Raw genomic sequence first — 24,636 nt, forward strand, 5'->3', positions numbered from 1 at the left:
TTTGAGTAGCTTGAGTGTTTTCACTTGCCTGACCATATGTTCCAAAGTTACATTCACCATTCCCACACAGACCCGAGAACAAGTGCTGACATCCCAGAATTCTTGAGATGGGCATGCAGATTAGCATCCTCATGCCACAACCCTCACCACATCACCACAAGAATTTTTATATAAACACATTCAAAACTGTATTTGGAAGGCTTACAAGAACCCTTAACATGGCACCAAGACACAAAATAACCTAATAAAATTAGAATAGCATTGGAGGCAGAACCGCAGTTCCAGAAACACAAAGACTATGCCTCTTATGATTTTCACTAAGCCAGGCAATTGTCTGGTGCAGCTAGCTTGGAGATAGCAGGGAGAAGCAGCTCACATGTCAATGAATAAACGCTACTGAAGCTCGAGTTTGAATCTGCCTTGAGTATTATTAACCCAAGAGTGGAGAACAGCACTAAAGGCCACCAAGAGTCCTTGATTAGATGGATTTCCTGGTCTTGCTGTTGAGTGAAGCAAACATGGTGCTCTGATCTGCAATAAATGGCCCTGTTGTTTTTCTGGGTGTGAAAGCCATCAGAAAATCAAGATTTTAGAACAATAAAGCCTATTGATGGGACACTAGGAGTTGGTGCTGCAGAGGCATTCCTTCATCCCAGCCACAGCATCTCTGATGCCCTGTAGGTTATTGGGGGTGAGGTGGGCTACACTAGAACATGCTTTCCCCAGAGGCCGTTTAGGTGCTTTCCTGCTCTGCAATCAAAGAGCATGGGGCCTTCCAAGCCAAAGACCATCTCCAGGCAAATCGTATCTCAGATGAAAGCATGTTCCAGTTTCCCAAAAAGGATCCTATCATAAGCATAGCCAGGGGGAGATGCTGATGTTTTGTGCTGACACCATGCTCAAATGACTAGTGTTTTTGAGACATCTCTAAGATTTATGTTTCTATGCAGGTTGCATCCAAGCAACCTGCCATTTTGTAACTGCTGGTTCTTTATAAACGTGCGTATATACCTTAGTGTTTCCACACTTCATTTTCAAATATTGTTGGTTGTAATAATTTAGAACAAAATTTTGAGACAATTTTTATTTTCAATTTAGATATCACAGACCAAAGTTGACAGAAGAAAATGAGAGAATATCCATTACAAGACCAATAATAATATCAGTTATAAACTACTGATTTTTTATTGGAGCAGCAAAATAACATGGAAGGAATATTTAAAATATCAAACTATAGCAATAGTGATCTGAATGGGTACCTCTGTATATTTTTGTTGTCTAAATATTTCTGGACCTTTTAGGTTTTCTATCAGCACATGTATTTTTAATCAGAAAAATAACTTTAATGGAAAAACCACATGATTAGAATTACTGGCTCATTTGCCCAACAGATATTTATTGAATGCCAGGGGAGGCTTTCATGAATGGCATTTCATAATAGTTGAGACCTGATTAATGACTAGTTTCCGGCCAGATAGAAAGGTGAGGACACAGAGTGGTGATCTGGAGGCTGAGATGGGAATGACCTTTGTCAGTTTAGGGAGCTGAGAGAAGACCATGACAACCGAAGCTTCTGAGGAAGAAGAGTGGCCAACATGATGCTGGAGAGGGAAATGAGTTCAGGTTATGCAGAGATTTGCTGGAGATGTTAAAGTTTTGAGAAATGGATGTCAGAATGTCTTCTGAAGGTATTTCTCTAATCTTATGTAGAGAATATGCATGTCAGGAAAGCAAGAGTGGATTGTAAAAGGCCAGTTAGAGACTCACTGCAATAATCCTGGCAAAACATGATGGTGGGCTGCCTGGGTGTAGGCAGGTTGACTCTTTCTCTCAAAAGAAGAGAAGAGATTTGGGGAGACAGAGTCAACCAAACTGGATGACTGATCACATTCGAGGAATAAGGATGAGGGTGATTCTATTAGTCCATTTTCATGCTGCTGATAAAGACATACCCTAGACTGGGCAATTTACAACAGAAAAAGGTTTCATGGACTCACAGTTCCATGTGGCTGGGGAGGCCTCATAATCATGGTGGAAGGTGAAAGCCATGTCTAACATGGCGGCAGACATCAGAAGAGAGAGTTTGTGCGGGGAAACTCCCCTTTATAAAACCGTCAGATCTCATGAGACTTATTCACTATCATGAGAATAGCACAGGAAAGACCCTCCCCCATGATTCAATTACCTCCCACTGGGTCCCTCCCACAACACTTGGGAATTGTGGGAGCTACAGTTCTAGATGAGATTTGGGTGGGGACACAGCCAAACCAAGTGGCATTGAGAATGACACTCGGACAGAGAGGAGGAATTCAGGTTTTCTTTCTTTCCATAATTGTTTTCAATTGTAAAATGGAATTCCTGCTCAATTTAACAAGAACAACTGCAGAGACACATTAGAAAAAACTAATTCTTCTTCTCCCACTTCTGTACTAAAAAATGTTAGCAGTGTAATGTAACTCTATTTTTTTCTCTCATATATATGTGTATTTGTTGCATTTTTTGTTTCAGTTTTAAACTTGTTAAATGTGAATTGCTTCTAGAATTTACAAGTACATACATCAAGTAGTATGAGTCTAAAATTCACAAAGGAAGTATATGCAGGGTGTATAAATTAGATATATGGGTCTAAAACTCAGAAGAGAAGTATATACTGGGTTTATAAATTTGGCTGTGTAAATATTACCTAAGCCATGAAGGTAAATAAGAGTGCTGGGGAGAAAGTGTTGAGTCACAAAGAAGAAAGTCCTGAGGAAATCCAACCTTTAACAGATGAGGGAAGAAGAAGTCACAGAGATAGGAAGAAACCAGGAGAGTAAGCTATCATACAAGCCAAGAGAGTGACAAGTGTAGCAAGGTCAATTAAAGAAGAGTCCGTTAGAGTAAGCAGCAAAGAGATTATTAATAACGTTAGAGGGCCACATCAGTGGACTGGTTGGGGCCAGTGTCAAATACGTATGTGTTTAGGAGTAAACAGGAGGTGAATAAGTAGTGTCAAATAAAAAATTGTACCTGACAAAGTTAAACAGGCAAGGAAGACATTATTCAAGGCTACTGCAATAGGAGAGACAGGGCAGACTTAGTCTGAGCTCAATTCCATTGAAACAAAGTTCAGGAGAGTTTTTAAGTATTGATGTAAGAGAGAGAACACACTTCCTTGTGTTTGCTAATTGGCTCTACCCAAAGGAAGGGTAAACTTTCTCATATCTTTGTGACAGGAAGAAGGTTTACAACTTGGCACAAGGCTGAAGTTAGGCCCCTACCCTCTCACAGAGCCTGGAAGATGGTGGCACTATCTTCTCCATGATTACATTTTAAAGGGATGGCTCCCAGGTCCTTGAGAAAGACGTTCCCAGATTGTAAAACTAATAGGAGGCTATTAGAAAGATTTACATCTCAAAAGGATAGTGAAAGAACTTACAAACACAGATTTCTAAAGTAATTGGTCTAGAAAAAGAGAGGTCGGGGTCTGGAATTAGGAACAAGCCTGTCCAAAGTTGATTCCCGCTGAGGGAAACATTAAAGGCTGTCTTGGTCAGTGGACACAGAAAGCACTAACTACCCTTTTGAGAAAATTGTCGAGAAATGGGAGGAAAGAGAGTAACTTAAGGGAAATGTGTGCTGGGGAACTGTATGCTTTTTGTGTGTTAAGTTTAAAGAAGGTAGAATAGGTAGGTAGTCAGAGAGAGAAAGTGTTAAAAAAATTGGCCCATTTTAGCTACATTTTATTTAACTTTACCAAATTGGCCAATTTCACCTCATAGCAATAGGTAACATTAATAAGGAAAATCTCCTAAGAAGGCAGAGGGCATGGGAATCAGAGAATTTATAGAGGAAACAGCCACTGATAAGAGATGAGACAGCTCATTAACCATACCCGGGTGTGTATGCACATGGGTTGGTACATTCATCGACAGGAATTAGAAGTGGTATCTGAGGCCTGGCGCAGTGGCTCATGCCTGCGATCCCAGCTCTTAGGGAGGCAGAGGCAGGAGGATAGCTTGAGCCCAGGAGTTCAAGACCTACCTGGGCAATATAGCGAGACACCATTCTCCACAAAAAGGAAAAAAAAAAAAAAAGTGATGTCTGAGAACTTGTATTTTTTTCAGTGTAGTTACAGGCAGGTCACCTGCCTGGGACTGTAGAGTCTAATGTAGTGGTCTGAGAACAATAAAGCATACTTGAGAGTAGGGAGAGCAGATCAGAGATGCTCAGATACATGGAGAGGCCAGTTGAAGTGGCCAGATATGGTTTTGGAGTAGTGAGTATTTATCCCCAGAGGTGTGGCGTTTCTCCGGAAGCAATCTCCTTAAGAAGTCACAAAGAAGATGCATGGGGTTTCCAAAGCTGGAATTATTTGGAAGAATATTTAACAGGAATATTTAACAACAGGTGAGAGAGACAAAGATGTCTGCACAAATGACCTAGTATCCGTAAAAAGCTGTTACAGTACTATTATCTGACTACTTATACTGTTACCCATTAAATGCATTAAAAATTAGTGGATTTTTCTTTGAATTTTAAATTGTTTTTCCTCCCTAGGGAAATGATGAACATGAAGCTGGAGGCCTGAAAGGAGACAAGGTAATCAGAATTTTTTTTTTTTTTTTTTTTTTTTTTTTTTTTTTTTTTTTTTTTTTTTTTTAAGATGGAGTCTTGCTCTGTTGCCAAGGCTGGAGTGCAGTAGCTCAATCTCAGCTCACTATAACCTCCACCTCCTAGGTTCAAGTGATTCTCCTTCCTCAGCCTCCCAAGTGGCTGGCATTACAGGCATGTGCCACCACTCCTGGCTAATTTTTGTATTTTTGGTAGAGACAGAGTTTCACCATGTTGGCCAGGCTGGTCTTGAACTCCTGACCTCAGGTGATCCACCCACCTCAGCCTCCCAAAGTTATGGGATTACAGGCTTGAGCCACTGCACCCGGCGGTAATCAGATTTTCAAAGTGAATAGAAGGGTCCAGTATTTTCTACGGATTTACACATTCCCATGTAGGGGCAGCCCCCCGGCAGCAGTTGGGTTGCATCTCTGGGAGGGTGTCCAGCCTGCAGTGGGCAGGGGCCTCTGCCTGCCTCCTGACCAGGCAGTAGGATTGGAATCTGCTTCAGGGTCCAGCAAGGACTGCTGAGTAGCAGTTGGCTGCAAGAAAGAGAACATATCAAGGGGAAATTATTGCAATAAGATAAATGAAATCATGACACAAGACTTGTTTTGTAATTAAATGTGAATCCGTGTAGGTGGCAAAAACAATCTGAAGACCCCTTTGGCAAAATGCCTCAGGCCCAGGCTCACTGTTTTGTGTCTTCCTAAGTACCAAAACGTAAGCTGCCCTGGCAGCCATTTTGGTGGGGTTTTATACTGTCCAGTAGTGGTTTAGCCAAGTAATTATTTCAAAATAGTTTTAAAATTAAGACACTGATAAGTTTCCATTGCATTCTCCTTGTCATTCGCAGGTTTCATTATCTTAACTGTAAAGATGACAGATTCACTTCCCCATTCAATAAGATGTTTCACTCCTGTTTGATTCTGAAATTGTAATGACCTTGGATTCCATGCAAATGTGCCATTGTCAGAAAAAAAATGCACATTAAATCTACAGGCAGAGATGAGTAGGTTTGAAAATACTCTGAGGGAATGTGACCTGTGAGTGCTAGCTATCTTCATTCATTCACCTGTAAAAATTCTCTAGATTGAGGGCAGGGTATTTTGACATGAATCCAAGAAAATATGACTTCTGTGTCTTATAAATCAGTGCAACCAATCCATTCAAAAAGTCGTACACTCATCACCAGAAGTTACTACTAAAAGACAGTCTTGCCAGAAACTAGGAGCTTCTTACAGATTGATGATTGAAAATGAAGTTTTCTGCTAAATAAATAAATCATAAATAAAACCTTGACATTCTGAAAAAAGACATCCAAAAATTGATTACACAGCAATGATAAGTCATTTGTGTGAGTTAGATTTTATTGCTAGTACATTAGCATTATTTCCTGTAACCTAATAGCTAACAGAAACCATACGCCACCATAACAAACGCATTACATTTTAAGCAATGACTTCTGGACATATGCAGGCTAAGGGGAAAAAAAAAAAGGAAAAGAAAGCCACAAAGCTTGTCACATAGGACAGCTGAGCAAAGAAGAGAGTTGTGACTTTTAAAGTATTTAAATGATGATTCATTTCTTGAAACAAAGCAGCTGGCTTCTGTTTTGCTGTGTTCATTAGGAAACATATGTTACTTAGACATTCTTAAGACCTCACTGATGAGAAATTTGAGTCTGTAAAACAGGTGTATTTCAAACTCTAAGGACCTTTTCTGTTGCTCAAAATCTTTTCTAATTGCTTCAGAATCTTAAGTAGAATTAGGAAAAGCCAGTGGCATAACTGTTCCCTCCTCTCACTCAAATAAATAACGTAGAAGAGTCTACAGGGAACTTGATGCCGTACGTGATATAAAGAGACACATAAAAAAAACTTTTAAACAGCGTGATTAACAGGAAATTGCCAATAAATAATGCATAAAATAAACAAAAAATACAGGTGGTAGCTCACACCTGTAATCCCAGCACTTTGGGAGGCCAAGGCGGGAAGAACGTTTGAGCCCAAAATTTAGACCAGCCTGGGCAATATAGTGATACCCCATCCCTACAAAAGTTAAAAATATTAGCTGGGCATGCTGGCAAATACCTGTGGTCCCAGCTTCCCAGGGAGGCTGAGGCAAGAGGATCACTTGGAGCCAGGAGATAGAGGCTGCAGTGAGCCATATCGCACCACTGCACTCCAGCCTGAGCAACAGAGCAAGACCTTGTCTCAAAACAACCAACCAAACACAAACATAAGCATAGCAGTTGCTGGAAGGGTGAAATCAACTCTACCTAGGCAAGTCTACTTACTATCTCTTCTGAATCAATACATTAGTTTTAAAAATTGTAATGTAATTTAATGTGATGTAAGTCACCACTGTGATAATTTAAATCTCCATCAAGCTGTTCTCACAGATCTCTGCTTGCACCTGTGGTGAACCCCGGTGCTTCTGAATCCTGGCTGCACATTGGAATCACATGGAAAGCTTTGACAAAATACCCACACCCGGGCTCCATCCACAGAGACTCCGATTTGGAGTAGGGGTTGTAGCTCTATTTAAAAGTGTTTCAGATGACTCTAATATACAACCAGGGCTAAGAACCACTGAGTAATAGGAAGAGCATGAGCTTTGAGACAAAAAGTTGATTGTGGCATTAACAGCTGGGTCACCTTGGGAAGGTCACTTCATTTCTCTAAGTATCCATTTCCTCATTCACACCATGAGCATAACTGTATCTACACAAAGATTTGATAGAAGGATTAAAGTTAAATAATAGGAAGTTACTCAAAAGCACGATAACTAAAACATATATAAAGCCCTCACTAAAGATTTGTTCTTTTCTATTCACCCACCTCAATCTTTCCTTCCTCTCATGAGGTCTCATTTAGCACTTTTGAGGATTGTTATTCTCATTCTTAGCACCTGGTGTCGCTCATCTTTGTATCTTCCACCGTAATTTTGACAAAGAAGGGACTCAATTTGTGCTGTAGAATAAAATATTTAACGAGAAGAATAATTAAACACATAAGTGATTCATCATTCCTTTATAATATACTACTTCTCAATGCACTGACCAGCAAAATAGAATTCCTAAAAGAGTCAACCCTTTGGAACCTGATGCTACAATGAAGCACCAGAACAAGCACAAACAGCACTGGAATATACACACCAGTCACCCCTGGTTTAGCAGCCACAACCTGTATCAAGAACGCTACGATACAGGGAAAACCACGATTTGCAGTAAATGACCATGGAGACTGTCCACATGACCTGTCTACCAGTGTGGAAATGATGGATGATCCCTGCTCTGTGGCTTGACTGGGACTGACAGGATGTGGAGAAGGGATAATGTATTTGCAAGTTACTTGAGGAGAACTACTGCTTTATAGAGACAGTAGAACAAAATATCAGGATATCTAAGCATTCCTGAGAAAATAGCAGGTGTCTTGTGGGAGAAGACTGTCGGGGAAAAGGTGGAGTCGCTGCAGCCCCGAGCTTTTCGAATAGCATCAAAAGTGTCAAACTGAAGAAGAGTCTTTCCTGATGCAACGTAAATTCATCACTTGTGTTTCAACTCATCTCTACAGTGATAAATCATTGAACGTTCAATTTAAATAAAAAATACAAACCCATATGTGTCTAAGGTTAGGTGGAAAATGCTTTTTTTGCAGAATTTTATGAGGAAAGAGGTCTCTAAGATTTCCTTCCAGCCCAATGTCATCCAATGACTATGTGGACAGACGAGCCACAACCCCTTTTTTGTCCTTCCTCTATATTTCCCAGGAGACCTATGTACATTGGTTCACCTGTATAGCAGCTATGAATATAATTACCCTTATTTCACTATGTACATTCTCCTCCCCTTCCCTTTTGATATTGGCAGATTTGATTTTTACAAGCAATTTCTAGACCCCTTCTTAGCTTTCTACTTTTATTTCATTAGGCAAGTGTAACTAGTAGGCATACTTTTCCTTCACACCTATGCAATGGAGATTGTAGCACCTACCAGATGGGTAAAATGAACTTCACTCTACACCCTAATGCCTATACAAGGCTAATTGTTTATTTTCTCTATAAAACCAACAACAATTGGTCCCTAAATGTATCCACCAACTTCTCCCTCTCCTTACCTTGAATATGATTTACTATGTCTAAGAAAAAAATGGCTTATCTTATAATGTGGTAAGAATAAGACTGATGATACACAGGATGTTTAGATACTATCATAGAAAAAAAACAATACTTATGTAGCTTCCTCTGAATTAGGAAAAAGCCTGTATCCAGCACACTAAACTTTAAATTTTATGGATACTGCTTCAAAAGGCTTATTGAATATTTAAATTAAGAATGTGAGTGAATTTAGAGAAAAAAATAAGCTATGTATATATAGGTGGTATGTGGACATAGCGAATATTATGCAGTTGGGATGTGGATGACTGAACTTTGGGAAACACTGCTCTAGAACATTTGCACTGACAGGTCTGCAAATTGGCTTCTTATCCATTTGGTTCCTTGGCTCTCCAACAGGGCCTTACTATTACTAACTGAAAGCTTAATGGTATAAAAAATTAGTACTGAGGTGAGTCATAAAAACAAACACTTCTTTCCTAGTATCAACTCTCACAGCACAAAATACCTCTATGACCAAATATGTGAATTTTTCACAGACAGCAAGCAAGCAATCAGTTCTGCAATACACACCAGCTGGTTGTCTTCTAATTCCATTCAATTCTGATGCGATTTACCTGGTGGTAGCAACAGATCCCACAGATTGAGGGCTCGATCCCACAAGACTGCCTTCTACTTTGAGGGCTCGATCCCACAAGACTGCCATCTACTTCATATGCCAATTGAAAGTCCCGTGTTGTTTTTTCTGTGCTTTTGACCAAATGGCTATAAATCGGGGTCCTCATGACCCCATCCTTGGCTTTGACTAATCTGCTGGAACGGCTCACAGAACTCAGGGAGATATTTACTTATGCTTACCAATTTATTATAAAGGATGTTATGAAGGTTACAGATGAAGAACTGCATAAGGCAAGGTATGTGGGAAGGGGTGCCAAGCTTCCAAGCTTTCATGCCCTCCCTGGTCATGCCACCCTCCGGGAACCTCTACAACTTCAGCTCTACAGAAGCTCTCTGAACCCAGTCCTTGTGGTTTTTATGGAAGCTTCATTATGTAGGTGTGATTGATTAAATCATTTGTCATCGGTGACCTTCAGTCTCTCGCCCCTCCTCAGAGGTTGGAGGTGAGGCTGAAAAGACTCTAATCAAGCCTTGGTCCTTCTAGTGACCAGCCCAATCCTGAAGCTACCCTAGGGGCTGCCAGCTACCAGTCAACTCATTAACATACGAAAAGACACTTATTGCTTTGGGGATTCCAAGGATTTTATGAGTTGTATGCCAGGAAACTGGGATGAAGACCAAATATGTATTTTACAATATTGTTATCAAGCAGATGGGCTCACTGCCCAGTGTGCACTGAAGTCAATAACTATGGCACCAGCTTTTCAGAAAACAAAGATTTTATTGCAAAACCAGCCAGCAAAGAGACAGGAGTCAGGCTCAAAGTTGCCTCCTGGACTTGGGGATTGGGGCAAATTTTAAGGGATCAGAGGGCAAGAGACAGGATCTAGGGATGTTAGTTTGGCAGGGTCTGATTGGACAGCTTCAAATTTGACCATTTATGGTAAGGTATATTGAGGCAGATTTTTGCCCTGGATATTCCAGGCCAGTGGACTCCCTTGCTTCTGAAAGAGTTCAGGTTCTGGTCATGTCCTGGTCTTCTTGATTCCACCCAAGGGGAGGAATTGTTGGTTCCAGCTGTTGTTACAAGTCAAAGCTTTTTCTGTTATGCGTGCCTAGGCTGCATGACTTGGAGTTTTGGGCTCCGTTATACCTTAAAGGTAACTCAACATTTTGTTATCAGCAGAGTAGGCCCTGTTTGGGCTGGTTCTACAGTTACAGTATTGCATGAGGTTTTAACGTTTTAATGAAATTAAGATTAATTTAACAAAACATATCCCATAAATCTAGAAGACTAATTAATACAAACATGATCTTGTCTATCCATTACAGAAAATCACAAGATATGGATTAGGATATACATATAAAAATAAGCCAAAGATTTTAGGGCTGTAGTAAATTTGTACTTGAAGCACTTTTGGGTAGACTGAGACTTCAAAATGAACAGTTAGGCACATCCACACAGGGGTCAGGATTAGAGATGTTCACTGCAGCCTTATTTATAATAGAGACAAGCTGATTACAACTCAAGTGCCCATCGGTGGGGCTGAGATAAACCCTGGTTTATTAACATGTTAGAATGCTACTCAGCTGTTACAGTGAATGAATGAGATCATATGTATCAATAGAGATGGATATTAAAAACAATGTTGAGTGGAAAAAACAAGTCGTAGTATGTTCTATATGAGATAAAGCTATTTATGGAATTTGCTTCAAATATCCAAAATAATGTTTATGATTCCACATATGCAGTAAAAGTACAATAATATAAACTGAAAATATAAATACTAAATTATTGAGAGTGGCTCCCTCTGGGTGGAAATAGGAAATATAGGGGATTTCTTCTTTGTAAATTTTTAAATTTCTTTCATTACGGGTACCTGGTACATGAAGGGTTAGTGTATTCTACTTTATGCTTTCTGTATTTATTCTTTTGAAGTAAAAAAATAGGCCAGGTAGGCAAAAATGGTATAGGCTCAGAAATGTAATGGTGAACATCATTTTGCAAAAATGCTCTTGAGGTTGGGGAAAAAAAAGTAGCCTTACATATCTTCTAGGGACTGCGTTTAATTTAAAAATTGTGTAGGTATTCAGAGATCTTGGTAAACACTAAAAGGATGCACAATGCTGAGACTCCTCTGAAGCCTCATTAGTGATATAACTCCTTTCTTTAAATATTTCTTCTCAAATTACATTTTCCAAAAACACTCTGTATATGTCACATATAAATCTCTCTTCAAGGTTTTTGACCAGAACCTCCTAGACATTTCTAAGCTACTGCCGTCACCACATCTACAAGAATGCCTTATTTGCCCACAGCCAATCATCTAAGTAGCATTATAAACCCTGGAAACAGCTGAGAGACTCATTTTGCTTCATATGACTACTGACTCTGCTCACCTAAACAAAAAAGTGCCTGAAATAAAATGAGTCTAGATTATTGTGCCAGTTAAACAGTCTGATGTCTTTGAGATCACACACAAAAAATTGGTTTTGGCACACCAGAACGAAATTATAATTATTCTCCTCTAGACATTCTTTCCTGGAAAAATAATTAACTTTGTTTCAAATTACATTTAAGTATCATAATGAAATGTATGGATTTCTAAAAGACATAAAGCCATTGTGAAGTACTGACAAACACATTATCATAAAAATAGTCTAAGTAGATTCAGAACTTTGCATTGTCTGTTGGATGCTATATAGTTAGCAGAGCAAGCAATCATTCTGTTCTGAGTCACAATAGGGCTTCTCTAACCATCTGCAAAATCTCTCTTCTGCTTTGTCTTGAAAGGGTGAAACTGGACTACCAGGATTTCCAGGGTCTGTTGGCCCTAAAGGACAAAAAGGAGAACCTGTAAGTATTTTAGCTTTGAGAACAGAGGAAGAATATCTAAAAAACTGGATTAAAAATGTTTTTCCAAATCAGCCCCAATTCCACGTACCTTGGTTGATCCTGTCGTGGGAAACAACCGATCAGATTTTCAAGCGAGTATTAGCTATGCTATGCTATGCACTAAGTCTTTCACGTATATTTACTCACTTAATCCACAAAAAGGTTCCATAAGGTCGTCTGTTATCACCTGCATACTTCAAATGATGAAAGTAAGGCATAAAGACGTTAAGTAACTTTGCCCAAAGTCACACAGTACTAAGCATTGGAGCTGTGAATCACACCTAGGGGAGCTGATTCTAGAACCTAAAGTTTAAAATCACAATGCTCATCTGGTATAACTACACACTGCAGCTAAAATAATAAAATCAATGTATCAAAAGGCTAGTACAAATTCATCCGAAAGAAATTGGAAACACATCTTTCTGCTTAAATAACTGTTCTCAGTGTACCTTCTGAAGTTATTTTTCTTTCTTGATTTTTGTAAGATCAAAGTGGCTCCCAACCACTTTTCAGTATTAGTGTGGCCAGTTTCTTTCAAAATGTAGTTCTTTTTGTGGGAAAAAGAGAAAAACCCTACAGTATCATTTATATTCAAATAGGACCACCTAAAGTGATAAGAGAAATCGTAGGTACAAAAAATGACTTGTTTTAATGCTCCTTTTAAAAAAGCAGTTTTCAAGAATCAGTGAGAATCAGGCTTATCAAATGTTTCATCTTTGTTTAAAAAAAAGTAATACATCTTATTAAACCACTCTACCTCTTTCTTTATAAGAGTGAATAAAGGATATTGGTTTATCAGGGGATAAAACATGAAGAGGTCACTAAATTGCCTGCATGACAAACAGGAACATTATTTAAAGCATTCAGTGTTACAAAGTCAAATTTTCCCTGTGCTTCAACTTTAAAAAATTAACAATGACAGTAATTTTTGCAGCTTTAGAATCAGTCTGTGGCCTTGTAGCAGGACAGGCGGCAGACAAAACTCCTCAGACACTTAGTTAAAGAAGGAAGGGATTTATTTGGCCAGGGGCATCAGCAAGACTTCTATCTCAAGAGCCGAGCTCCCCGAGTTAGCAATTCCTGTCCCTTTTAAGGGCTTACAACTCTAAGGGGGTGCATGTGAGAGGGTCGTGATTGATTGAGCAAGCAGGGGGTATGTGACTGGGGGCTGCATGCACCGGTAATTAGATCGGAACAAAACAGGATAGAGATTTTCACAGTGCATTCCTATACAATGTCTGTAATCTATAGATAACATAACGGATTAGGTCAGGGGTCCATCTTTAACTACCAGGCCCAGGGTGTGGCGCCGGGCTGTCTGCCTGTGGATTTCATTTCTGCCTTTTAGTTTTTACTTCTTCTTTCTTTGGAGGCAGAAATTGGGCATAAGACAATATGAGGGGTGGTCTCCTCCCTTAGCCTATGTACCCCAGTTCTTTTACTTTCGAGAGTCGTACTTGCCCTTAGTATTCAGTTCAAGCCTTCTTACACAACTACAGGATTTGGCAGTCTTTAATGGGGTTCTCCAACTGAGTATTTCCAATAATGTCTGGAAAATCTCATGTCTCAGAAGTCCAGGCTGGTGCATGCCCCTGGTACCTGCCAACTCTCTAGGTGCTCCACACTTGGAAGTTCCTCTCACCATCTCTTAACAGCTTCTCTAGGTCTCCACTGTCTTCCCTCCAAACCTGAACATTGACACCCACCCTCTCTTAATTTCCACATGACACATGGAGGACCTTGCTATAAGTTTTACAAAAATTTTACTGGAAAATCAAGGATTTTTAGAGCAGAAAGGAGAAACTTTCAGTGAGTTAGAACACTGCTTCTCAAATGTGAACGTGCGCTTGAATCCCACTGATCCTAGGTCAGTAGGTTTGGAGCCGGACCAGAGAGTCTGTGTTTCTCACAAGCGCTCAGTAATGCTGGTGCTATTGTTCCGTGGACCACACTTTAAACAGCAAGGGTTGGAGGAGTTAATAGTTCCTAGGAGTAATAGGCCTTTTCCTCCTGCAGGGATTTCCTCTGGCTTTCTCTCCTACCACTAACGTTCAAGGGCAGTCCATGTACCTCATGGGAACTGCCTTTAGCCCTGTTTTCCTTAACTAGAGCTTCTTTTCCTCCTAACTCTTCTCCATACCAGGTCCCTATTCATCCCCCAATTATCCCACCACCCCATACATCTTTGCCGCCTTCCCCTATCCCTACATTAAAACAACACAAATTTTACATTATTATGGAGAGCAGTTTAGCTCTTTATGGTCTCAACCTTTCTATTCCAGAACAGGATGTAGACTTTACTTTGCATAGTAATCAGAAGGCCCAAACAGAAGAGTAGTATTCATTCAAAGGTAAATTCTGAACCACTGATCCCAAATGGTAACTAAAATGGCAAATTTTCCCCCACCATAGGACATTCAGAATATGGTTTGATGTGTAACACATCAGAGCTAAAATGTAGTTGAGATCACCTAGTTGAACCCCATGATTTTATAGATAAGGAAAGGGGGCCTCTAAAAGATTAAGTGACTTGCCTCAAATAGTAGCCATTGGATCTAGGACTAAATATCAAGTATCTAGACAACTAGGCTCCCTGGTTTTTCTTTTTCCTTTTTATTTTATAACCAGTTACTTTAGTCAATGTGGCCACTAAACTTGACAGTGGCTGTAAATAAGCAATGACATGAGCAGTGTCATGTAAGCAAAAACAAGCAGGGAAATAAGAATATAAATAAGGCACTGATCTAATATATAGAAATTAACCACTATTAAGATATTTCATCATGTTGGTTAGATATGGATATATAGTTGTTCCTTGGTATCTGTGGGAGATTGGTTCCAGGGCTCTCAGAGGATACCAACATCTGAGGATGCTCAAGTCCCTAATATAAAATGGCCTATTATTTGCATGTCACCTATGTATTTTCCTGTATACTTCAAATCACGTCCAGATTACTTATAATACATAATACAATGTAAGTGCTATGTAAATAGCTGTTATAGTATTTTTAAAATTTGTATACTTTTTATTGCTGTTTTATTTTTTATTGTTTTTCTTTTTCAAATATTTTTTATCCACAATTGCTTGAATCCATGGACACAGAACTTACAGATATGGTTAACCTCTTCAAGTCATTTTCATTAAAGTAAAAATGAAAACTAGAAAACTGTTTTTTAAATAATGATTTTATGTATTTAAGCACACAATTAACCAACTGGAAGAATTCAAATGAATGTCTTTCCATTCAACATTTTTATCAATTTCTTGCTGTCACTCCCATTTCACATCCAACTGGATGTGTGCGTGTGATTGTTTTCTATGTGAACTAGGCAGTAGGAAGCTTTGGCCTTGGGCAGCATTCCGATTTGCCAGCCACTTGGGATTTTATAAATGATATTAGAATGATTAACTCTTTGTTCATTTGGGAATATAAAGGAGTTTTTAAATTAATTACCATATATTTCCTTTAAGCTGCAAAGGCAGACTGTGTGGCACTCTGGGTATTTTTAGAGGTCTGTTTGCAATGGGGATCTGAGTTTGGCCTGTAGGGTTTATCCACACCCCAGTTTGGAGAGTTTATTTCTAAGGGTGTTTAATTCTATCTTCTACCCCTTCTCCTTAGGGAGAGCCTTTTACAAAAGGAGAAAAAGGAGATAGAGTAAGTAGATATTTTATCACTATCTTGGGTTTTCTACTTCATTGATTTTTTTCTCTCTGATTTTCTGGTATGTTTACTTTGGAGTCTAATAGATTTGATTAAATAAGGTCCGTGAGCATTTTACTTTTTCCTCTGTGATTTTTAACCTTTTATTTTGATAAATAAGAAATTTTAAGCCTTGTTAAGTGTTATCATACAAGGAGACTTCAACATTGGTATGAGTTTTCTAATACATTGTTTAACCAATTACTAATAGTGATTGGCCATGAATGTTATATAAGGCATCCATGTAGGATATCACAAATATCAAATTAAAATAAAAGATACATTTTTTCCAAAAATTCTGTTAATGGCACAAAGTGGATTTATCAAATATATTAATAAGTCACAGAAAATGTAAAAAGCAAACTTGTTATAGCCAATATTGTCCTCTTTTGTATAACCTTAATTTTGTTGTGATTTTTTTCGTTAAGCACATATAACTAATCATTAAGCACATATAATTAAAAGTAGAATCACCAACACATATTACCTTAAATTCTACTCTCCCTAATTCCTTCTCTGAAGTTTTAATTCTCTGGGACATAAGATTAGTTGGTGGCAAATTATAACTATGTCAGTTAAGTAGAGAATGCAGTGATTGCTAATGGGACATGATAATTACAGTGTCAAAAGTGGCATTGGGGGAAAAACTATTATAATGAAAAAATCAAGAAAGTATTGTTCATTAGTAGTAAGTATTTTCAATCATGTTTTAGAATGAACTGTCCTTGATTTCATTATGTCTTCCATAATTTCCCTTTTTATTGTATGTTAATTACTAGAAATTCAATTAAAGTATCAGAGATGTCCATTTCCATCTGAATTTAAGCATTACCCCTATAGTAATTATTTTATTTACAGGGAGAACCTGGGATAATAGGATCACAGGGAGTAAAGGTAATTTCCTGGCATTCTTCAATTTCATGTCCAACCTTAATTAGATTATGAAAATTAAAGCAACATTGATCTTTCCTTCCTCCTATGTGTTTAGGGTGAACCTGGAGATCCTGGTCCCCCTGGTTTAATAGGAAGCCCAGGACTAAAGGTATATAAGAAATAACTAAGATTTATTGGGAAATAATTTGGGAATTATAGCCATTCTGTGTAAAACAGGGTGCTTTGGTGTGCCACTCATTTTCTTCACAAATGCTCTTCGAGACTTTATCCTGTTTCCATGGTGATTTTCCCCATCTGCTGCATTTATTACACACATAGTAACTATCTTCTGGTTCACAATAGGATTTCTAAACTCTTTTTCAGAGCATATTCACAATAGCATCCCTAAAGACTTTAAGAGTAAACAATATGAGCTAAATCTATGACCTTGAGCTATATTCTTAAAAGTAACAGAATTCAAGATTCAGTTTCTAAACCAAAATTATGCAACCTTGAGTTGCTTGAGTATCCCAAGTGGGATTCCACACCAGTGTCCCAAGAAAGCAGCTTTTGGAAAGTGCAGGAGAAATTAATGTGGTGTACTCACAGACAATGGGTAGGGCAAGTTACCTAACTTCAGTTATCACCTGCTGGAGAGAACACATAAATTAAATAAAAGCATCTGGAAACTATCCTGGTAAACCCAAAGCACATTTCAGTACTATACAGATAAAGTGGGAAAGTGGGATGGTGGAAAGTCGGTCTTCCTATACATGAAGATCACACTATGCTTTACAAATACTCAGGTACAATCTTTCTTTTTTTTTTTTTTTCCTAGCAAAGCTAAAGCATATACCACCTTTTATTTTAGGGTCAGCAGGGATCTGCAGGCTCCATGGGACCCAGAGGACCGCCAGGAGATGTTGTATGTATAATGTCTTTGATATTTTTGAAATGAAATTGAGACTAGGACATGTTTTTTAAAAACATCAACATCTGTTCAAGTAACTGAGTTATCCCTCATTTCCCAAAGACATGGGTCATCTATGCCACTAAAACTGATTATACCTAATGTCAGGGGCTATTGGGAAGACTAGGCCCTTCATATATTCACGTGAGGTCCTTTTGAGTATCATTAGCCTAATAAATTGGTCTTTGGAGCTCAAGTTAATTAAATTGTCATTTTGGACATGCTTGTCAGTGCTGTACCAGCAGTAGAGAGATTGGAAATGTCAATAGAAATAACACCAAAAGAGAAAGAAAACATTTTCAATATTCACAGTTTTTAGTTCAAGTCTCCATCTAAGGAAGACATTTCCAAAACTTCCATTGTTTTCTAGCAAAAGCCTTCCAAAAAAAGCAAGTCTTTTAGCTAAAAGTATATCTGAAGGAAGATCGACAGATTGCATTATAACCTAGCTTTAGTGGACCTAAAATACTCAATGCACCTTTCTATTCATTATCTGGATCAACTTTCTATTCCTTGGACAACCTTCCTAGCCTTCTGACAACTTGGGAGCTGCGAGCTCTCCATCAGTTCACACTTGAGCAAAATACGAAAAATCCTTGGCCATAACTCCTTGGAGACTGATCACTATCTGACCGTGATTACAGTTCCCTCCAGGCAACTCTTAGGATCTCTCCTTTTTTCATGCCCTGAGAACAGCCCCTTAACCTCACGTTCTATTCTCCATGCTCACCGCTTGAGCCTCTCCTGTCTATTGGTCGGTGCACATGTTCTGCTTGGTACTTTGAACACCCAGTTTATAGAGCAAAGCTTTTGATAACTTCCCTATGCCAACTAATGGGCCACTGTAGATAAACCTAGTGGACAGATCTTATGAAAAGAGGGATAATCCTGGTGGCACAAGTGGAGCCACAATGCTCAAAAACTGAGATTAAGTGATAGTGGCCAGAGCTATAAAGAGAACAAAATCAAAAGAGAAAGAGCCACTGTTTCTAAAACATAGTAAAAACATATTTTTCTAGTTGCCCTAGAGTCCTTCGGAATCATTATGTGATGCTACCAACCACCATCCCTCTTCCATGGCAATAATATGGGTGAGACATGCGGTTCAATTCGACTTTAGTTTCTTTCCTATGGCATCCAGGTAGCTTCACTTGAACCAATAGACAACGTAGAATCACTAATATTTTTCCAGGTCTTAAAGACCAAAATCAATCCAACTCCTTGTATTAATAGGCTATATGTTAAAATTCTGTTCTCTCGACAAAGATTCAGATATAGGGAAATGTTATTATAAGAAATGTTCTCATTGCTCTTTCCTATTCACTCTGAGTTTTCTAGGGATTGCCAGGAGAACATGGTATCCCAGGAAAACAAGGCATTAAAGGAGAAAAGGTATAGTTTGCATTTTCCTCATTTTATATGTTAAGTAGATAGGAGGAAGAGACAGAGGATCATAAGGGAGATGAAAGGACGCCCCAGGGCTTCTGGGATTGTGCAGGGGACAGACATTCACATTAACTACAATGTAAATGGTACCCCCTAGAGTTGTGCATTTTGGCAGCCCTGGTTCTGGCACAGGAATGCCATGTGACAAAATGAACTGAGAGATGAAGATATCAGGAGTCTGAAAGTCAAGCTCAGTTACCAATTCTGATATAAACCTAAGAAGTCTCTTAATCTTGCAGGACCTGTTTCTTGATATCTACATGGAAACAGTGTATTAACATTGAACTATTATTGGGGAATAACTTAAAGAAAACATAAAGGTCATCTATAGAACTTTATTAATAAATATGCTCTTTTGTGCATATATATATATACACATACACACACACATGCATATGTTTTGTGATACTGCTAACATAACTAACTGCAAAATCTAAATGCACTGAACAGGCATGAATTAGGTACTCAATAAATATTATTGAGTTGGTGAGTGAGTGAGTGAGTGAGTGAATGAAGTTTGACTGGCTATGATGACAACTTAAAACAATGGAAACCACTACCTCCTCTCTTCCCACCATGAACCTGAGCATCAAAGAAAGAATCTTACTTTGTTTTCCACAGGGAGATCCAGGTGGGATCATAGGCCCTCCCGGGCTTCCAGGTCCAAAAGGTGAGGCTGGTCCTCCAGGGAAAAGCCTGCCAGGGGAACCAGTAAGTATTAGCCCTTTTGTTAATATATTTCTTGCAAGTTCGTTAATTTCTGCTTGTGGGTTTTCAGATCACAAGTATGGGAATAAGTTTAGGTCTGCAAAAAAAGGAAAAAAGAACTTAAAACAGAACTACCTTTTGACCTAGCAATCTCACTACGGGTTTCTTTTCCCAAAAGAAAATAAATAGTTCTACCAAAAAGACACATGCATTCGTGTGTTCATTGCAACTCTATTCATAATAGCAATGACATGGATTCAACCTAGATGCCCATCTACAGTGGACTGGATAAAGACAATGTGATATATATAACCATGGAATACTATGCAGCCATAAAAAGGACAAAATCATGTGCTTTGCAGCAACATGGATACAGCTAGAGGCCATTATCCTAAGCAAATTAATGCAGGAACAAAAAACCAAATACTGCATGTCCTCACTTATAAGTGGGAGCTAAACATTGGTTGCACACCAGCATAGTAGAGATGGGAGCAAGAGATGTGGAGGACTACTGATAGGGGAGAATTGAAGGGAGGCAAGGTTGAAAACTGTCAGGCACTATGCTTACTTCCTTGGGTAGTGGGATCATTCATACAATAAACCTGAACAATACGCAATGTACCTATGTACTAAACCTGTACATGTACCCCTGAACCTAAAATAAAAGTCAGGGGAAAAAAGAAATATTCATCTATTCATCTTATTCCTTTTTTTTTTTTCCTTCTGAGACAGGGCCTTTAATCTGTCACCCAGGCTAGAGCACAGTAGTACAATTATGGATCACTGCAGCCTCGACCTCTGCGATTCAAGTGATCCTCCCACCCCAGCCTCCTGAGTAGTGGTGACAACAGGCACACGCTACCACTCCTGGCTAATTTTTATATTTTTTGTATAGATGGGGCTTCACCATGTTGTCCATGCTGGTCATGAACTCCTGAGCTCCAGTGATCTGCCCACCTCGGCCTCCCAAAGTGCTGGGATTACAGGCATCTTATTCTTTAAATCAGAGATAAAACCTCTTAAATGTGTGACAAGCAAAGGGCTTTCTTCTGAAGAAAATATACATGCATACATCATTTTGCATATGATTTTGGAAGATTCCTGGGTCCCCTGAATCCTACACATGGATTCTGTAGAGATCCATGAATCCCAGTCAGGTACACTGGTTTTAAATCATAAAACGTCCTAGGACAGTATTGTAAAACAGAAAAACGACCTGAATTTTCCCTTCCAGAGGTTTTGCAGGTATCACCATGGTTTGTCATTTGCAGAAAATGTCTTTGTGACCCAGACTATTCCCAGGACATTGAAAACTGGACTGCCGGAAAATCTAAATAACCAATGTTTTTAAAATATGCTTTATGTGCCTTTGTTTCTCATCTCCTTTGAACTTACGTTATTAAATAATAATAATATTTCTCAATATCAGGTGCCTCATTTTATAAATAAAAATCTTTTATATTTTAAAACAACTATACAAAATCTATAACCTATTGAAATGTGTACTCCCTGTTCCTTATTCTTTTATAGAAAAAGATTTATTCAAATAAGATGAAGAGTGATAAAACGTTTTAGTTATAACTTCTAATGTGTTTATAACCTTTCTAGAAGAAGATACATATTCAATGTATTCATCTTTTTTTTCTTTTAGGGATTAGATGGAAATCCTGGAGCACCTGGTCCACGTGGGCCAAAGGTATACAAATATTTAGTTAATTTTTAAGAAATTAATAATTAACAAAATATAGCAGAGAAGTTTATGTGTCTTGAGGCTTGCACTAACAGAAGCCTTTCATTTCACAGGGAGAAAGAGGACTTCCAGGTGTTCACGGTTCCCCAGGGGACATAGGCCCTCCAGGGGTAGGAATTCCTGGCAGAACAGTAAGTGAAATTCATTCAGTCCTTGTTGATTCCAATATTGTGAAACAAAATCCAGTGTCAAATTTTAACAAGGTGAAAAGAATAGAAAGGTCAGAGGAGGAAATACAAATAAACACTATCCAGAGAGGATTGATGGGCACTGAGGTTGTATCACTTAAGCACAGAGACAGTACCCGTTGTTTGTTTATTAACTTACAGATGCTGGTCACACATACGCTAATTTGGATTAGAAGCAGTCATTTAACCTATACCTCTAATCTATATATTAAAAAGCACAAATACATGTTTGTAAGATGGTATGACTGCCTAATATTAGGTCATTATATATTACAGCTTGTTTTTAATTAATTTAAAACAAGAAGTTAATATTTAAAGTGAATGGCGTACGCATAGGTGAAATGACACCAAAAAGGTCTGAGTAATGTCTTCAGAGTGAAGAGATGGTGTTTTCAATGGTAAAAACAAATAATGGGTAGTTTTTAAAGTATTTAAACTATAAGGACAGAGCCTAGAACAGCCCCTATTAATAATGACCACTATATCCACACTTGTAGACCAAATAATAATAAATATACAATTTTCATTTAGTATGAAAAGACATAAAATATTTTTGAACAAGAAAAGTAGAAAGAAATGGTTATTCTAATGACATTAATTTAGAAAATTGTCCTGTATGGTGTAATAGAAAAACAAACTTTTTTCCTATTATGCTCTTAACATTCAACATAATACAATTCTGACACCAGATGTGTGGGGTTTTTTTCCCCTACTCATCAATTCTCCAATGGACATCAACTGGATGTTCTACTAGTCAATTCACGTCTGACACTATCTACCTGGAGTTAGCGTCAGATTCCACAGGTTAAGGGCTCAATCGCCCAAAACCGACCCCTACTTCAGAGGCCAACTGCATATCTGGGCCTTCATTACTTCTGTTCAACCAGCTATAAACTGCAAGTTTCCATGACCCCCACCTCAGGTTCTGTAGTTTGCTAGAGTGGTTCACAGAATCAAGTAACTCTTTCTTACATTTACTGGTTTATGGTATCAGTAAAGGATGCAGTTGAACAGTCAGAAGAAGAGTTACAAAGGGAGAGGTCTGGAAGGGTCCCTGAGTGTAGGAGTGTCGGTCCCTGCGGAGTTGGGGTGTGTCACTCTCCTGGCACATGGGTGTTTTTGCCAGCCTGGAAGTTCTCTAAACCCCATATTTTGGGATTTTATGGAGGCTTCATCATGTCAGCAAGATAAACAACTGACTATATTTCCAGCCCCTCTCCCCTCTTCACAGAAAGCGGGGTGGGCTGAAAGGCCGAGTTTCTAACTGTGGCTTGGTCTTTCTGGTGATCAGCTCCTATCAAGGAGCCCACCAAGTCACCTCATTGGAACAAAAGACTCTCCTGTCACCCAAGAAACCCAAGGGATTAGAAGCTCTCTGTCAACCGGGGCCAAAAAACAAGTATTAGAACAAAAGTTTATGTTAGCAACCTATTGTTAAGGAATTTATGAGGGTTTTAGGAGCTCTGTGCCAGGAACTGAGGGCAGAAACCAAATATTATTTTATCACAATATCACATCTTTATATTGAAGTTATCATGAAAAATTAAAAGAAAGCATAAGTAGTGAAGGGATATGTTGTGAATGAGGGTTGTCTGATTTGCCAGGGCAAGAATGTAAAAGACCATTGGAGATGTAAATTAAACCAAGTAAAAACTTATATCAGAAAATTATTAGAGGCTGGACCTGGTGGCTCATCCTTGTAATCCCAGCACTTTGAGAGGCCAAGACAGGTGGATCACTTGAGGTCAGGAGTTTGAGACCAGCCTGGCCAACATGGTGAAACCCCATCTCTACTAAACATACAAAAATTAGCCGAGCGTGGTAACGGGTGACTGTAATCCCAGCTACTCAAGAGACTGAGGCAGGAGAATTGCTTGAACACAGGAGGCGGAGGTTGCAGTGAGCCGAGATTCCACCACTGCACTTCAGCCTGGGTGATAGAGTGAGACTCCATCTCAAAAAATAAAATAAAATAAAATAATTAGGGAAGTGATGGTGGTTGAGGATAAATAGAAAGGGAGGAAAAAAGTAGCTTTGGCAAGAGCAGTGATATGAATATTTATTTCTTTAAATAAGAAAGGAAAAGTCAGTGAGTAGTTACTGAAGTCAACTGCTAGGAAACCAGCTCTTGACTTACTTAGGTTGCAAATTCCTCTTACAGAAGTTCATGGTTACGTAAGAGCGGTACAGCTACCATCATTAAGTTCCCTGATAATCTCCCAGCCTCATTTTATTTATCCCAAATTCCAATTTTCTAAAAGTAGAAAAATATCATTGATTAGTGTTTTACCTCCTACTCCTGTCACTGAGCACTGGTTCTGGTGATTTCTTCCAAGAGATAAATGACTCAAAGTTGAAAGCAGAAAAGAAAAGAAGCCCCCGAACCAGTTACCCCTGTGGGCGGTCAGTTTCTGACAGATGGAATTTGGATGCATTCTTTGTGCCCTCATGAATGTGCAGTGACAGATTATGGTAATGAGATAGATGTCCCAAGTCTCTGAGCAAAATCATATTGATGTTTCCAGCAACAGGTATCTGATTAAGTTATTCACCTACGACCTGAAAGTCTTGGCCGACTTTGCAGTTTTCCTCGTGTGTACGGTGGCAAACCCTGTTGTGCCTCTAAGAAAACTACAATGCTTAGTCTTTTATGTCACTTGGATAATTTATGGACATTCTTGGTGGAATTTTGATAATAAAATCTCATTTGTACTCAGGGCTCCCAAGGACCAGTTGGAGAGCCAGGTATTCAGGTAAGCTACTTAACTAAT

At 38.8% G+C, this 24,636-nt stretch overlaps 1 protein-coding gene across 1 annotated transcript in view; it reads left to right on the top strand.

Moving 5' to 3' along the window:
* The window catches only part of COL19A1 (collagen type XIX alpha 1 chain), a 334,506-nt gene that overhangs the window by 250,369 nt on the left and 59,501 nt on the right, over positions 1-24,636 (top strand). The window contains exons 19-29 of the mRNA XM_008013598.3: positions 4,540-4,581; positions 12,125-12,187; positions 15,850-15,885; positions 16,789-16,824; positions 16,919-16,972; positions 17,675-17,728; positions 19,112-19,165; positions 19,841-19,930; positions 21,579-21,623; positions 21,731-21,808; positions 24,583-24,618. Coding sequence (XP_008011789.3) covers positions 4,540-4,581; positions 12,125-12,187; positions 15,850-15,885; positions 16,789-16,824; positions 16,919-16,972; positions 17,675-17,728; positions 19,112-19,165; positions 19,841-19,930; positions 21,579-21,623; positions 21,731-21,808; positions 24,583-24,618 — 588 coding nt within the window. The remainder of the gene's footprint in view (positions 1-4,539; positions 4,582-12,124; positions 12,188-15,849; positions 15,886-16,788; positions 16,825-16,918; positions 16,973-17,674; positions 17,729-19,111; positions 19,166-19,840; positions 19,931-21,578; positions 21,624-21,730; positions 21,809-24,582; positions 24,619-24,636) is intronic.

Source organism: Chlorocebus sabaeus, chromosome 17 (genome assembly GCF_047675955.1).
Source record: "Chlorocebus sabaeus isolate Y175 chromosome 17, mChlSab1.0.hap1, whole genome shotgun sequence".
Lineage (NCBI taxonomy): Eukaryota > Metazoa > Chordata > Mammalia > Primates > Cercopithecidae > Chlorocebus > Chlorocebus sabaeus.